Genomic DNA, 14288 nt, shown 5'->3' on the forward strand with positions numbered 1-14288 from the left:
TGTACCATTTCCAAGATGCACTGCAAGAATTCACCAAGGCTCCTTAGACAGCACCTTCCGAACCCACTACCATCTAGAAGGACAAGGGCAGCAGATAGATGGGAACACCACCACCCAGAAGTTCCCCGCCAAGTCACTCACCATCCTGACTTGGAAATATATTGCTGTTCCTTCACTGTTGCTGGGTCAAAATCCTGGAACTCCTTTCCAAACAGCACTCGGGTCTATCTACACCACATGGACTGCAGTGGTTCAAGAAGGCAGCTCACTACAACCTTCTCAAGGGCAACTAGGGATAGGCAATAAATACTGGCCCGGCCAGCAAAGCCCACATCCTGTGAATGAATAAAAAAAGATGCACTCAAGCCCAAAGCCTCATTAGGTGGCGGAATGATCATGACATTTTCCTGATCTACCAGTGTATGTTCAGTGCAAGATCAGCAGAAACCACACAGAAGTTGAATAAATGGCTATTCATGCCATTTTGCTGTGTTCTGTGCTAATCTCCTTCTGTGGTTATGGTAGGAGATTGGAAGAAATCATGCAGGCACTGATTATACAATAGGGATTTTCCTAGCTCCAAATGCAATCTTTACATCATTTTCATCTTCATAGCAGATGCCCTACAAGATTTTTTTGTCCATGGAAGTAGTTTTAATCTACCCATCTGGCTGGACCTGACAGAATTGATCAACCGCTTGTTTTATGCCCGATCTGATTTTACTTTCCACTAAAGTCAACTAATCTTTTCTGAGCATCTGAGACAGGAAAGGGTGCGGTAGGGTTGGTCAGGTGCTGCTTGCCTCCATTCCACATGTTTTGGATGAGGTCCTTGTTTCAGGCAATCATCTCTTGTAGCTGGACTGTCCAATACTGTCAACTGCCTTCCATCTTACAGTGGTAGGTGTATCCTTGACTGCCTTCCTGACGATATGAATTGGAATATGTGCTACTTCTGATTCCACATCTGCTAGACTGCTTAAATCCAACGTGTGGCGGAAGAGTCTCATCAACAGGGGGAATAGATTTTAAGATTCTTCAGGATATCCATCTGACCTTGGGACTTTGCTAGATTGCAGGTTTTGACCAATTTTTGGATATTATTGGCCGGGATTGGAGAATCTACCTTGTGCGATCTCTTCTCAGGCATTTGCAGGCTTGAGTAGGCAGCTAGATGCCTGTAATTGCCTGTTGAGCAGCTTGAATCTCTGAGATAGTAACCTCCTTACTGATTTATATTGAATGCTGATCATCTCACTTTGCTTTGGGAAGTGATGTCTCTGTTTCTGTTCCTGATTGCAGTATATACAAGGGAAGCTCCCTAGACTTCTCTCTATTTTCATAATAGCTAATCCTTGTTTAGCACAGTATTCCTGTGCGCTATAGCTCACCTGAAATTTGTTCCTGGATAAGGATAGAGTGGAAAATTTGTCACTCTCTGTCACCTGTGTGCTCTGTGTGGAGTTTGTTCCATTTTGCTGTCAATCAGAGGATCTTCTGGATAAAGAAGAGACATTTACCTTATTTTATTCAATCACAGAATATGGGTATCTTGGGCAAAGCCAGTAATTATTGCCCATCCCAATTGTCCTCCAGACAATAGTGTAGCTTGCTTGTTAGGCCATTTCAGATGGCAAATAAGAACCAATCATGTTGCCGTGGGTCTGGACTTATATATAGGCCAGACAGGAGAAGGATGGTAGGTTTCCAGATGGGTTTTACTATCATCATTACTGATACTAGCTTTTTATTCCAGATTTCATTAGTTGAATTCAACTTCCACATCTGCTATGGGGGATTTTAACTCATATCTCCAGAGCGTCAATCCAGGCCTCTGGGTTACTAATCTAGTAACATAACCATTATAATAAAGGCAAAATACTGCGGATGCTGGAAATCTGAAACAAAAACAAAAAATGCTGAAAAAACTCAGCAAGTCTGACAGCATCTTTGGAGAGAAAGACAGAGTTAACGTTTTGAGTCCGTATGACTCTTCTTCAGAGCTGGGCGTAAGGGTATGAAACTGAGTCCTTTGCTGAGTACTGAATGTTCAGCATCAGAGAGGGGAAGCTCAGGGGGTATGGTGAATACACAGGAAGGACTGGGATTAGAAGATGGGATGAGGTCAGAGGGACATGAAGGGGTGGAGGGTCCTGGATACGTATTGGTATCAATGAGATGTTGGAGCTTGTGTTCCTTGGCACCTGAAAGAAAGAGACAAAGTTTCTTGTTAAGGCGTTGGATGAGATGAAGAATAAAATGAAACTGGGGACAAGGACAGCTTTGAGATAGGGTGAGTCGGTGCTGCTGGAAGGAGAGGTCAAGTGTATTCATATGGCAGCACATGGCACTGAGTGTGGATCTCAGGATGCGGTGAGACAGCAGTCTGAGGAGCATTGTATGTCCCGGAGATACCTGTAATCCTGGGTGGGTTTGAAACATGGGGGATGGAACTTCAGTTGGAATCCACATGGGGTAAGTCAGAGATGGAGACAGTCACTGAGGAAGGAAATATGGCTGTGAAAGCGAGTTTTAATAAACACCTTGTCAAACACCAGGAGAGGAATGGAAAGCAGTGAAGGTGAACAGGGCAAAAGAGACAAGTGGAAATCCTGTTGGAGAGAACAGCAGTACTTCTTCAAGGTAGGCATTCCTGGAAGAGAAGCGGCAGTGAATTAAACACTAAGATAAAGGCAAAATATTGCGGATGCTGGAAATCTGAAACAAAAACAAAAAATGCTGGAAAACTCAGCAGGTCTGACAGCATCTGTGGAGAGAAAGACAGAGTTAACATTTCGAATCCGTATGACTTCTTCAGTGCTCATAACCATAAACATAACCATTATACTGCCATACCATTTCAATTGCAAACAGTATTCTGGTGTCCTCAATTGTCAAAGTCATCTATCTTTGCTATTAAGTTCTGGTCTCTGGTCCGGGGTTAGGACAGTTGGGCTCTTAGTTCCAAAATATTTTTGTCATCTTCAGTGAAATAATCTTCTTGCTCTTCCTTGTCAGTGTTCCGTCTGAGTGTTGACCGTGCGGAATTTGCAGAGCTGTGTGTGTCATATGTCAGTGGCGTTCTGAGATACTGCTGAGTTTGGTAATCTAGGGTCAAGGTAGTAAGAAGTTCTGCTTAGATTCTGCCCTGAGTTTATTTGTTTTGTTGGGGGTTGTCTTGGCCTTCAAAGGGCAGGAATTCCTAGAGACTAGAAGATATTCTGGGATTGGCAGAGCTGCAGTCATGTTAGCTCACCTTGGCACCTCTTGGATTTCTTTCAAAACAAAAACAAAAACAGAATTACCTGGAAAAATCCAGCAGGTCTGGCAGCATCGGCGGAGAAGAAAAGAGTTGATGTTTCGAGTCCTCATGACCCTTCGACAGAACTTGAGTTCGAGTCCAAGAAAGAGTTGAAATATAAGCTGGTTTAAGGTGTGTGTGTGTGGGGGGCGGAGAGAGAGAGAGAGAGAGAGAGAGGTGGAGTGGGGGTGTGGTTGTAGGGACAAACAAGCAGTGATAGAAGCAGATCATCAAAAGATGTCAACAACAATAGTACAAAAGAACACATAGGTGTTAAAGTTAAAGTTGGTGATATTATCTAAACGAATGTGCTAATTAAGAATGGATGGTAGGGCACTCAAGGGATAGCTCTAGTGGGGGTGGGGAGAGCATAAAAGATGTAAAAAAGAAAGAAAGAAAGAAATAAATAAATAAATATTTTTTTTTCTTTTTCCTTTTTTTTTCTTTTTCTCTTTTTATAATGGAAATAGGTGGGAAAAGGAAAATCTATATAATTTATTGGAAAAAAAAGAAAAGGAAGGGGGAAACAGAAAGGGGGTGGGGATGGGGGAGGGAGCTCACGACCTAAAGTTGTTGAATTCAATATTCAGTCCGGATGGCTGTAAAGTGCCTAGTCGGAAGATGAGGTGTTGTTCCTCCAGTTTGCATTGGGCTTCACTGGAACAATGCAGCAAGCCAAGGACAGACATGTGGGCAAGAGAGCAGGGTGGAGTGTTAAAATGGCAAGCGACAGGGAGGTTTGGCTCATTCTTGCGGACAGACCGCAGGTGTTCTGCAAATCGGTCGCCCAGTTTACGTTTGGTCTCTCCAATGTAGAGGAGACCACATTGGGAGCAACGGATGCAGTAGACTAAGTTGGGGGAAATGCAAGTGAAATGCTGCTTCACTTGAAAGGAGTGTTTGGGTCCTTGGACGGTGATCCTTTGAATGCAGAGGCTGGTGGGGTGATAAGTGAGGACAAGGGGGACCCTATAATGTTTCTGGGAGGGAGGAGAAGGCGTGAGGGCGGATGCGCGGGAGATGGGCCGGACACGGTTGAGGGCCCTGTCAACGACCGTGGGTGGAAAACCTCGGTTAAGGAAGAAGTAGGACATGTCAGAGGAACTGTTTTTGAATGTAGCATCATCGGAACAGATGCGACGGAGGCGAAGGAACTGAGAGAATGGGATGGAGTCCTTACAGGAAGCGGGGTGTGAGGAGCTGTAGTCATTCAGCCCATCATGTCTGCACCAGCTCTCTGAATGAGCAATTCATTGAGTGACATTCTTTCACCTTCTCCCCATAACCCTGCACATTCTTCCTTTTCAGATAACAGTCTAATTCTCTTTCTAATGCCTTGATTAAACCACCATACTCTCAGGCAGTGCATTCCAGACCTTAACCACTGGCTGTGTGAAAAAGTTTTTCCTTACGTCACTTTTGCTTCTTTAGTCAATTATTTTAAATCTGTGCCCCCTTGCTCCTTTCACGAGTGGGAACAGTTTCTCCTTGTCTCCTCTGTCCAGATCCCCTCAGAATTGAGACACACTCTTGCATACTCATCAACACCTAATATCACCATTAAACATTAAACAAAATATAATATGGGGAAATGTACCCTTATGTTGAGAGTGCTTTTTCCAGGCAACTTTCACTGGCTGGAGATTGACATCTGATTCCTCAGGTACTTTGTGCCAATTTATAATGACATAACGCTTATTAATATAGTTCCACTCAAATAAAAGTATTTTCTTGTGGGAGTGGGGAGGCAGGGAGACAGGGGACTATATCATGTAGAAGCTTGGTTCACTGTCTTGTCACTTTTGGGACTTGGGTTCAAACCTAACTCAGAGTGCTGAGATAAATGCTTCTCTGTCCTCAGATCGTAGGTATACTAAGTGAGATCAGTTCAGCTAGTTTAGGGCATGGGTCAGCAACCTTAATAACAAGAGGAGCCATTTTTGAAATTTAGTCAAAACGCAATATATTAAGAACTGAGATGGTGTTACTCAAATGCCAGTAATATCAATGAAAGAGGACATTTGATTATTAACAACATTTTAAAAGTTTTTTCAAAAATGTTGCTAATTGAATGAGACTTTCTCTCAAGTACAATGTTAATAAAAGTTGAAAACAAGCCATTTAATTACTATCAAAATAGATTCAATTGATCAAGGTTGGGAACTGCATGGTGAGTCTTTAATGAGCCCCATTAGACCCCTGTAATAAGCCACATATTCACCAAGGAATTCACCAAGTCTCCTTCGACAGCGCCCCATTAGACCCCTGTAATAAGCCACATATTCACCAAAGAATTCACCAAGTCTCCTTCGACAGCATCTTCCAAACCGACAACCACTGCCGTCTAGAAGGACAAGGGCAGCAGATAGATTGGAACACCACCATATGGAAGTTCCCCTCCAAGCCACTCACCATCCTGACTTGGAAATGTATCGGCCGTTCCTTCACTGTCGCTGGGTCAAAATCCTGGAACTCCCTCCCTAACAACACTGTGGGTGTACGTACACCACATGGACTGCAGCGGTTCAAGGAGTCAGCTCACCACCACCTTCTCAAGGGCAACGAGGGATGGGCAACAAATGCTGGCCCAGCCAGCGAAGCCCACATCCTGAGAATGAATGAATAAAAAAATACGGCTCCAGAGCCGTAGGTTGTAGACCCCTACTATAGGAGTTGATCTAGTACTCTGATACTGGGTGGAAACACAGTGTGCAATGAGTAAAAAGTTTCATCAGCAAGTATTTTTAATTCAATATATATAATATTTTATAAGGCATTTATTTCCCCACTGGATAATCCCTACTCACAGCAATTGTGCAACATGCTCTGTATCCTTGAACAGAAAGAGTGAAGACACCGAGATGTGGAACCATTTCACAAACTTAGTTACTACCAATGCTCATTGCAATTCAAAAAAGAAGAAACATTTCTTAACAAAAACAAAAATACCTGGAAAAACTCAGCAGGTCTGGCAGCATCTGCGGAGAGGAACACGGTTAACGTTTTGAGTTCGAATGACCCTTCAACAGAACTAAGTAAAAATAAAAGAGAGGTGAAATATAAGCTGATTTAGTTGGGTGGGGGGTGGGGGGGCAAGTAGAGCTGGATAGAGGGCCAGTAATAGGTGAAGATAACCAAAAGATGTCACAGACAAAAGGACAAAGAGGTGTTGAAGGTGATGATATTATCTAAGGAATGTGCTAATTAAGGGTAGAAAGCAGGACAAGCAAGGTATAGATAGCCCTAGTGGGGGTGGGGTGAAAGAATCAAAAAAGGCTAACAGGTAGAGATAAAACAATGGATGGAAATATATTTAAAAATAATGGAAATAGGTGGGAAAAGAAAAATCTATATAAATTATTGGAAAAAAGGGGCGGATCGGAAAGGGGGTGGGGATGGAGGAGAGAGTTCATGATCTAAAATTGTTGAACACAATATTTAGTCCAGAAGGCTGTAAAGTGCCTAGTCGGAAGATGAGGTGCTGTTCCTCTAGTTTGCGTTGAGCTTCACTGGAACATTGCAGCAAGCCAAGGACAGATATGTGGGCATGAGAGCAGGGTGGTGTGTTGAAATGGCAAGCGACTGGGAGGTCTGGGTAATGCTTGCGGACAGACCGAAGGTATTCTGCAAAGCGGTCACCCAGTCTGCGTTTGGTCTCTCCAATGTAGAAGAAATCGCATTGGGAGCAACGAATGCAGTAGACTAAATTGAGGGAAGTGCAAGTGAAATGCTGCTTCACTTGAAAGGAGTGTTTGGGCCCTTGGAAGGTGAGGAGAGGGGAAGTAAAGGGGCAGGTGTTGCACCTTCTGCGTTTGCATGGGAAGGTGCCGTGGGAGGGGGTTGAGGTGTAGGGGGTGATGGAGGAGTGGACCAGGGTGTCCCGGAGGGAAAGATCCCTGCAGAATGCCACCGGGGGGGTGAAGGGAAAATGTGTTTGGTGGTGGCATCATGCTGGAGTTGGCGGAAATAGCGGAGGATGATCCTTTGAATGCGGAGGCTGGTGGGGTGATAAGTAAGGACAAGGGGGACCCTATCATGTTTCTGGGAGGGAGAGGAAGGTGCGAGGGCGGATGCGCGGGAGATGGGCTGGACACGGTTGAGGGCTCTGTCAACCACTGTGGATGGTAAACCTCGATTAAGGAAGAAGGAAGACATGTCAGAGGAACTGTTTTTGAAAGTAGCATCATCAGAGCAGATGCGACGGAGGCGAAGGAACTGAGAGAATGGGATGGAGTCCTTACAGGAAGCGGGGTGTGAGGAGCTGTAGTCGAGGTAGCTGTGGGAGTCGGTAGGCTTGTAATGGATATTGGTGGACAGTCTATCACCAGAAATTGAGACAGAGAGGTCAAGGAAGGGAAGGGAAGTGTCAGAGATAGGCCATATGAAAATGATGGAGGGGTGGAAAGTGGAAGCAAAATTAATAAATTTTTCCAGGTCCAGACGAGAGCATGAAGCAGCACCGACCTAATCATCGATGTACTGGAGAAAGAGTTGTGGGAGGTGGCCAGAGTAGGACTGGAACAAGGAATGTTCCACATACCCCATAAAGAGACAGGCATAACTGGGGCCCATACGGGTACCTATAGCCACACCTTTTATTTGGAGGAAGTGAGAGGAGTTTAAGGAGAAATTGTTCAGTGTGAGAACAAGTTCAGCCAGACGGAGGAGAGTAGTGGTGGATGGGGATTGTTCGGGCCTCTGTTCGAGGAAGAAGCGGAGAGCTATCAGACCATCCCGTGGGGGATGGAGGTGTAGAGGGATTGGACATCCATGGTGAAGAGGAGGCGGTTGGGGCCAGGGAACTGGAAATTGTTGATATGATGTAGGGTGTCAGAGGAATCACGGATGTAGGTGGGAAGGGACTGGACAAGGGGAGAGAGAATGGAGTCAAGATAACAAGAAATGAGTTCCGCGGGGCAGGAACAGGCTGACATAATCGGTCTGCCAGGACAGTCCTGCTGGTGGATTTTGGGTAGGAGGTAGAAGCGGACTGCCCGAGGTTGGGAGACTATTAGGTTGGAAGCTGGGGAAGGAAGATCTCCAGAGGAGATGAGGTCAGTAATAGTCCTGGAAACAATGGCTTGATGTTCAGTGGTGGGGTTATAGTCCAGGGGGAGGTAGGAGGAAGTGTCTGTGAGTTGACGCTCAGCCTCTGCAAGGTAGAGGTTAGTGCGCCAGACAACAACAGCACCACCCTTGTCAGCGGGTTTGATGACAATGTTGGGGTTGGACCTGAGAGAACGGAGTGCAGGAAGTTCAGAGAGAGACAGGTTAGAGTTACTGAGAGGAGCAGAGAAATTAAGACGACTAATGTCACGCTGACAGTTCTCAATGAAAAGATCAAGAGAAGCTAAGAATCCAGAGGGAGGGGTCCAGGTGGAGGGAGAATATTGGAGATGGGTAAAAGGATCCGTTGAACGGGGAGAGGACTCCTGCCCAAAGAAGTGAGCACGGAGACGAAAGCGGCGGAAGAAGAGTTCAGCATCGTGCCGAGCCCGAAATTCATTGAGATGAGGGCGTAAGGGTATGAAACTAAGTCCTTTGCTGAGCACTAAATGTTCAGCATCGGAGAGGGGAAGGTCAGGGGGTATGGTGAATACAGGGCCGGGGCTGGGATTGGAAGACGGGATGGGGACAGAGGGACAGGCAGGTGTGGAGGGTCCTGGATGGGTGTTGGTGTCGATGAGTTGTTGGAGCTTGCGTTCCTTTGCACCTGAAAGAAAGAGACAAAATTTCTTGTTGAGGCGCGGATGAGACGAAGAATAAAATGAAACTGGGGGCAGGCGCAGCTTTGAAAAAGGGTGCGGCGGTGCTGCTGGAGGGAGAGGTTGAGTGTGTTCATATGGCGGCGCATGGCACTGAGTGTGGATCTCAGAATACGACGAGAACAGCAGTCCGAGGAGCATTGTATGTCCCGGAGATACCTGTAATCCTGGGTGGGTTCGAAACATGAGGGATGGAACTTCAGTTGAAATCCACGTGGGGCAAGTCAGAGACGGAGACAGTCACTGAGGAAGGAAATATGGCTGTGAAAGCGGGTTTTAGTAGAAACATTTCTTCTCTGATGTTGGTTAAGACATCACCAAAGAAAATGAGTTATTCCTGAAACTGTGTTGCTGATGCACCTTTATATTTAATATTCTCACAACAGATTTGGAAAACAGAAAACAGCTCCTATTTGTTCACTAGGTTAAGCAAGACATGAAGAAGATACTTTGGAATTGTTCTTTTTTGACTTTCTAATATCCATAAAGCATGTTGCAAATTTAGTAGTCAAAAAGCTTGGAAAATTAGCTTAAGTTTGTTTAAAATATTGGAATGCAGAGATACTGCAGCTCTGACTTGTTAAGTCTGGCATTTTCAAACTGTGTGAAGTACCTGTTTTCAAGAACAGGAAAAATGACGTTCTTCCATCAGCTGTGAATCACCAATGAACCATTTCTCAATTGGAATTATGTTTCTTTGCAGAGATCTTAGAGGGAATTCTTTTCATTGTGATTGCAAACTGAAATGGCTGGTGGAATGGTTAAGCAGCACAAATGCGACGGTTGATCAGATTGACTGTGCCAGTCCAGTGGAGTATCAGAATGATAAAATTAACAATCTCTCACTGAAGGAATTCGACTGCATAACTACAGGTGATTGCAGCAAATCTCTTTATCAGGATTAAAATGGAAAGACCTAAATCACACCTTAATTAATCCCATTTCCTTTCCTTTTTAATCTTTCAGAATTTGTCCTTGATCAGTCTTTACAGTTTCAGTCCCTTTCAATTGAAGCCTTCAATTTCATGAATGATGCCAATGTTGTTATCGCTCAGCCTCTCGTGGGGAAGTGCAGCTTTTTTGAATGGGATCATGTGGAGATGGTTTTCAGAAACTATGACAACATTATTGGTATGCTTGGTCAGTTCTCTGAAACAGTGATCAGTGTTGAAATTGAAATGATCTGTCCAAGCTCCCTCGACCCTTTTCCCAATAAGCTGCTGACCACTTGCTGGTTTCCATGTTAACTGATATTGGTAACCGTTTTCTGTCTTCAAGTTTTGTTCATCTCTCCTTCAAATCTGCCATGACTACCTTTTCCTCAAAAAACCAACCCTTTACCCCTCTGTCCATGCAAACTACATCCCCGTCTTCAACTTCCCTTTTCTCTCAAGTCCTTGAATGTGTTGTTGTCTCTCAAATCTGTGTCCATCTTTCTAGGAACTCCATGTTTGAATCCATCCGATCAGGTTTCTGCCCCTGCTGTAGTACTGAAATGGCTCTTATCACAATCACAAATGATATCCTATGTAACTGTGACGAAGATAAACTATTCCTCCTCATCTTTCTTGACCTGCCTGCAGCCTTTGACATGGCTGACCACACCATCCTCCTCCAACTCCTCTCCACTGTCATCCTTATCAAGTCACAGCTGAAGCATCACTTGCAATGGCTTCTTTTCCTGCTCCTGCACTATTGCTCCTGGTGTCTCCCACAGCTCAATTCTTAGCTCCCTCTTATTTCTCATCTACCTGCTATATCTCAGCAAGATCATCTAAAAACACAGCATAAATTTTCACATATACGCTGACAATAGTCAGCCAATCCTCACCAACCCTTCTCATTTGACTCCTCCATTGTTGCTAAATTGTCAGACTGTTTATCTGAAATTCGGTACTGGATGAGCAGGAATTTTCTCCAATTAAATATTGGGAAGACTGAAACGATTGGCTTTGATCCATGTGACAAACTCCATTCCCGAGCAACTGACTCTATCCCTCTTCCTGACAATAGTTGCAACTTTGGTGTCATGTAATCCAGAGATGAGCTTCCGGCTGCATATTCATGCCATCACTATGACTGCCTATTTTTATCTCCATACCATTGTCTGACTCCGCCCCTGCCAGCTCAACTACTGCTGAAACCCTCATCCATAATTTTATTACTTCTAGACTTGTCTATTCTAATACACTCCTGGCTGGCCTCCCACTTTCTACTCTCTGTAAACTTGTGGTCATCCAAAACATAAGGAATAGGAGCTGGAGTAGGTCATTTTGCCCTTCAAGAGTACTCTGCCATTCAATAAGATCATGACTGATCATCCACCTGAACTCCACCTTCCTGCACTATCTCCATATCCCTTAATTCCCCTAGTAACCAAAAATCTATTGCCCTCTGTCTTGAATGTAGTCATAGCTCTCCAGGGTAGAGAATTCCAAAGTTTCACAATCTTTTGAGTAAAGAAATTTCTCCTCAGCTTAGTCCTAAATGGCCGACCTCTTATGTAAGAACTGTAATTCCTATTCTAGATTCCACTGTCAATGTAAACATTTTTCAGCATCTACCTTGTCAAGCACCTTAAAAATGTATAAGTTTCAATTAGATCACCTCTCATTCTTCTAAATTCCAGGGAATATAGGTCTAATCTACCAATCTCCATTCAGGACAATCCCCTCATGCTAGCAACAAGTCTAGTGAATTTCTGTTGCAGTCCCTCCAGTATGTCCTTCCATAAATAAGGAGACCAAAAACTGTACTCCAGGTGTGGCCTTGTCAATGTCCCAATGTCCTGTATAATTGTAGTAAAATTCCTTTGCTTTTATACTCTGATCCATTTGTAACAAAAGTCAAAATACCATTAGTCTTCTTAATTGCTTGCTGTACTTGTAAGCTACCTTTACTTGATTCACGTACAAGCTCCCTACTCACCAAATCCTTTTCACCCATTACCCCTGTGGTCTTTGACATACATTGGCTCCTGGTTAAGCAACACTTCTAATTCTCATCCTTGTTTTCAAATCCTGCCATGACCTCACCCCTCCCTATTTGTGTAATTTCCTCTATCCATATGTGCCTTCTAAGATACCTGTGTTCCTCTAATTCCGGGCTCTTTGTCATCCCCAATTTTAATCGTTCCACCACTGGTGGCTGTGGTGTCAGCTGCCTGGGGCTTATTTCCTGGAATTGCCTTCCTAAACATCTCTGCCTCTCTATCCCTCTTTCATCCTTTCAGACACTCTTTGAAACCTACATTTTTGACCAAACTGTTGGTCACCTGACTTAATATCTGCTTATGTGGCTCAAATTTTGCATTACAACGCTCCTGTGAAGCGCCTTGGGACATTTTATTATGCTAGAGATGGTATATCAATACAGATTGCTGTTGCAACCTGTCCAGTTTTAGGCCTGGCAATCTGAGATCTCCAGCTTTGGCCTCTTGCCCAACTCTGATTATCATTGCTTCACTATTAGAGGCCATGCCCTATTTTTAAAAAGTTCCTCCCTGAACCTCTGCTTCTCCATTTCTCTTAAGATGCTGTTAAACCTACCTCTTTGATTAAGCTTTTGGTCACCTGTCCTAATATCTCTTAATGTGGCTTGGCACAAAATTTTGTTTTAACACCCTCGGGAAATTTTACTGCTTTAAAGTTGTTGTTAATATAATTATAAAAATGTTTACCCTCAAGCCCCCCTCTCCTGAGACCCTACTCCAGTACCCTTATTCCAACTTTGGACTTGACAAAAAGTAACAGCCCTAACTATGACAACAGTGTTAGGTTCTGTTTTCTCTGCACATTATTAACTAACATTCCTTCTCCTGCTGTAGGCAGCTCTACTGTGTTCTGCAAACCACTGACAATTAATGCTCAGCTGTTTGTCATTGTGGCTCAGCTGTTTGGCGGCTCCCATATCTACAAAAGGGATGGTTTTTCCAACAAGTTCATCAAGATGCAAGATGTGGACAACTTTAAAATCAGAAAACCCAATGACATTGAGACATTTGAAATAGAAGGAGAGTGGTACTTTGTAATTGCAGACACATCCAAGGCTGGGTCGACTACTGTATACAAATGGAATGGGAATGGATTCTACTCCCATCAGAGTCTGCATTCTTGGTTCAGAGACACAGATGTGGAATACCTTGAAATAGCTAACAAACCTCATTTAATCCTATCAAGTAGCTCCCAACGTCCTGTCATCTTCCAGTGGAGTAAAAGCCAGAAGGAGTTTGTGTGGCGCACAGATATCCCTGACATGGAGGATGTCTACGCAGTGAAACATTTTGTCGTCAATGATGACCTCTACATTTGCCTGACCAGATTCATAGGTGATTCCAAAATGCTGAAATGGGAGAACTCCAGGTTTGTGGTGAAACAGTCCTTTCCGTCTCGTGGTGCCATGGTGTTTCAACCTCTCAGAGTAAACAACTGGCAGTACGCCATTCTGGGGAGCGACTACTCCTTTACCCAGATCTACCGCTGGGAAAGCAACAAAGAGAAATTTGTAAAATTCCAAGAACTAAACATTCAGGCTCCACGGTCATTTACATTTGTGGTGACAGACAATCGTGAGTTCATGTTCAGCTCCAGTTTCAAAGGGAATACACAAATATACAAACATATCACCATTGATTTGAGCACAATATGAGAAATCATTCAAGTGTATTTAAGGATCAGTAAAATGACATCTTAAAAGTAGCTTTGGGTAATAATAATTACATGGACGTGATAATGAAACGTATGCATGATTTATCATTGTTCTGCGATGAATACTATCAGGTTCCGGTTTGCTGGGAAAAATATTTCTATTCCTAGTGTTCATTTTCCCTATTTTCGATCACATTACACATAGTGGTTTCTGAACTCACCATCACACGGTGAGCAATTAACTGTTGTACTTTGCCGACGCAAGCTGTAAATATTTGTGTATTCACATCTGTTACTACAGCAAATATTGAGGTGTACATTTCCATTTATTTATTCTACTGAATGAACAATCTTCCAAATAAAATCTTTACATTTTTTTGTGGTTTTTAACAAAAATTATTTCACAATAAACTCCTAAAGGAAAATTTCCTCTTTGCTAATGTAAGAACTATTTGGTGCAAGATTTTGATTGTTCTTGTTTATATTCAAATAAATATGCCTGTTTCCCAAGAAATACGTTTATGACATTGCTGTAATCAGCAAACAAAAGTCTATAATGAGCGTAATTGCGATTTC

General features: G+C 43.5%; 1 protein-coding gene across 1 annotated transcript in view; it reads left to right on the forward strand.

Moving 5' to 3' along the window:
• LOC121278857 (leucine-rich glioma-inactivated protein 1-like) overlaps positions 1 to 13713 on the forward strand; it is a 71079-nt gene extending 57366 nt beyond the window's left edge. Inside the window, exons 9-11 of the mRNA XM_041189314.1 lie at positions 9770 to 9939; positions 10033 to 10197; positions 12893 to 13713. Of these exons, the coding sequence (XP_041045248.1) occupies positions 9770 to 9939; positions 10033 to 10197; positions 12893 to 13713 (1156 nt within the window). The remainder of the gene's footprint in view (positions 1 to 9769; positions 9940 to 10032; positions 10198 to 12892) is intronic.
• Positions 13714 to 14288: the final 575 nt, after the last annotated feature.

The sequence above is a fragment of the Carcharodon carcharias genome, chromosome 6 (genome assembly GCF_017639515.1).
Source record: "Carcharodon carcharias isolate sCarCar2 chromosome 6, sCarCar2.pri, whole genome shotgun sequence".
NCBI lineage: Eukaryota > Metazoa > Chordata > Chondrichthyes > Lamniformes > Lamnidae > Carcharodon > Carcharodon carcharias.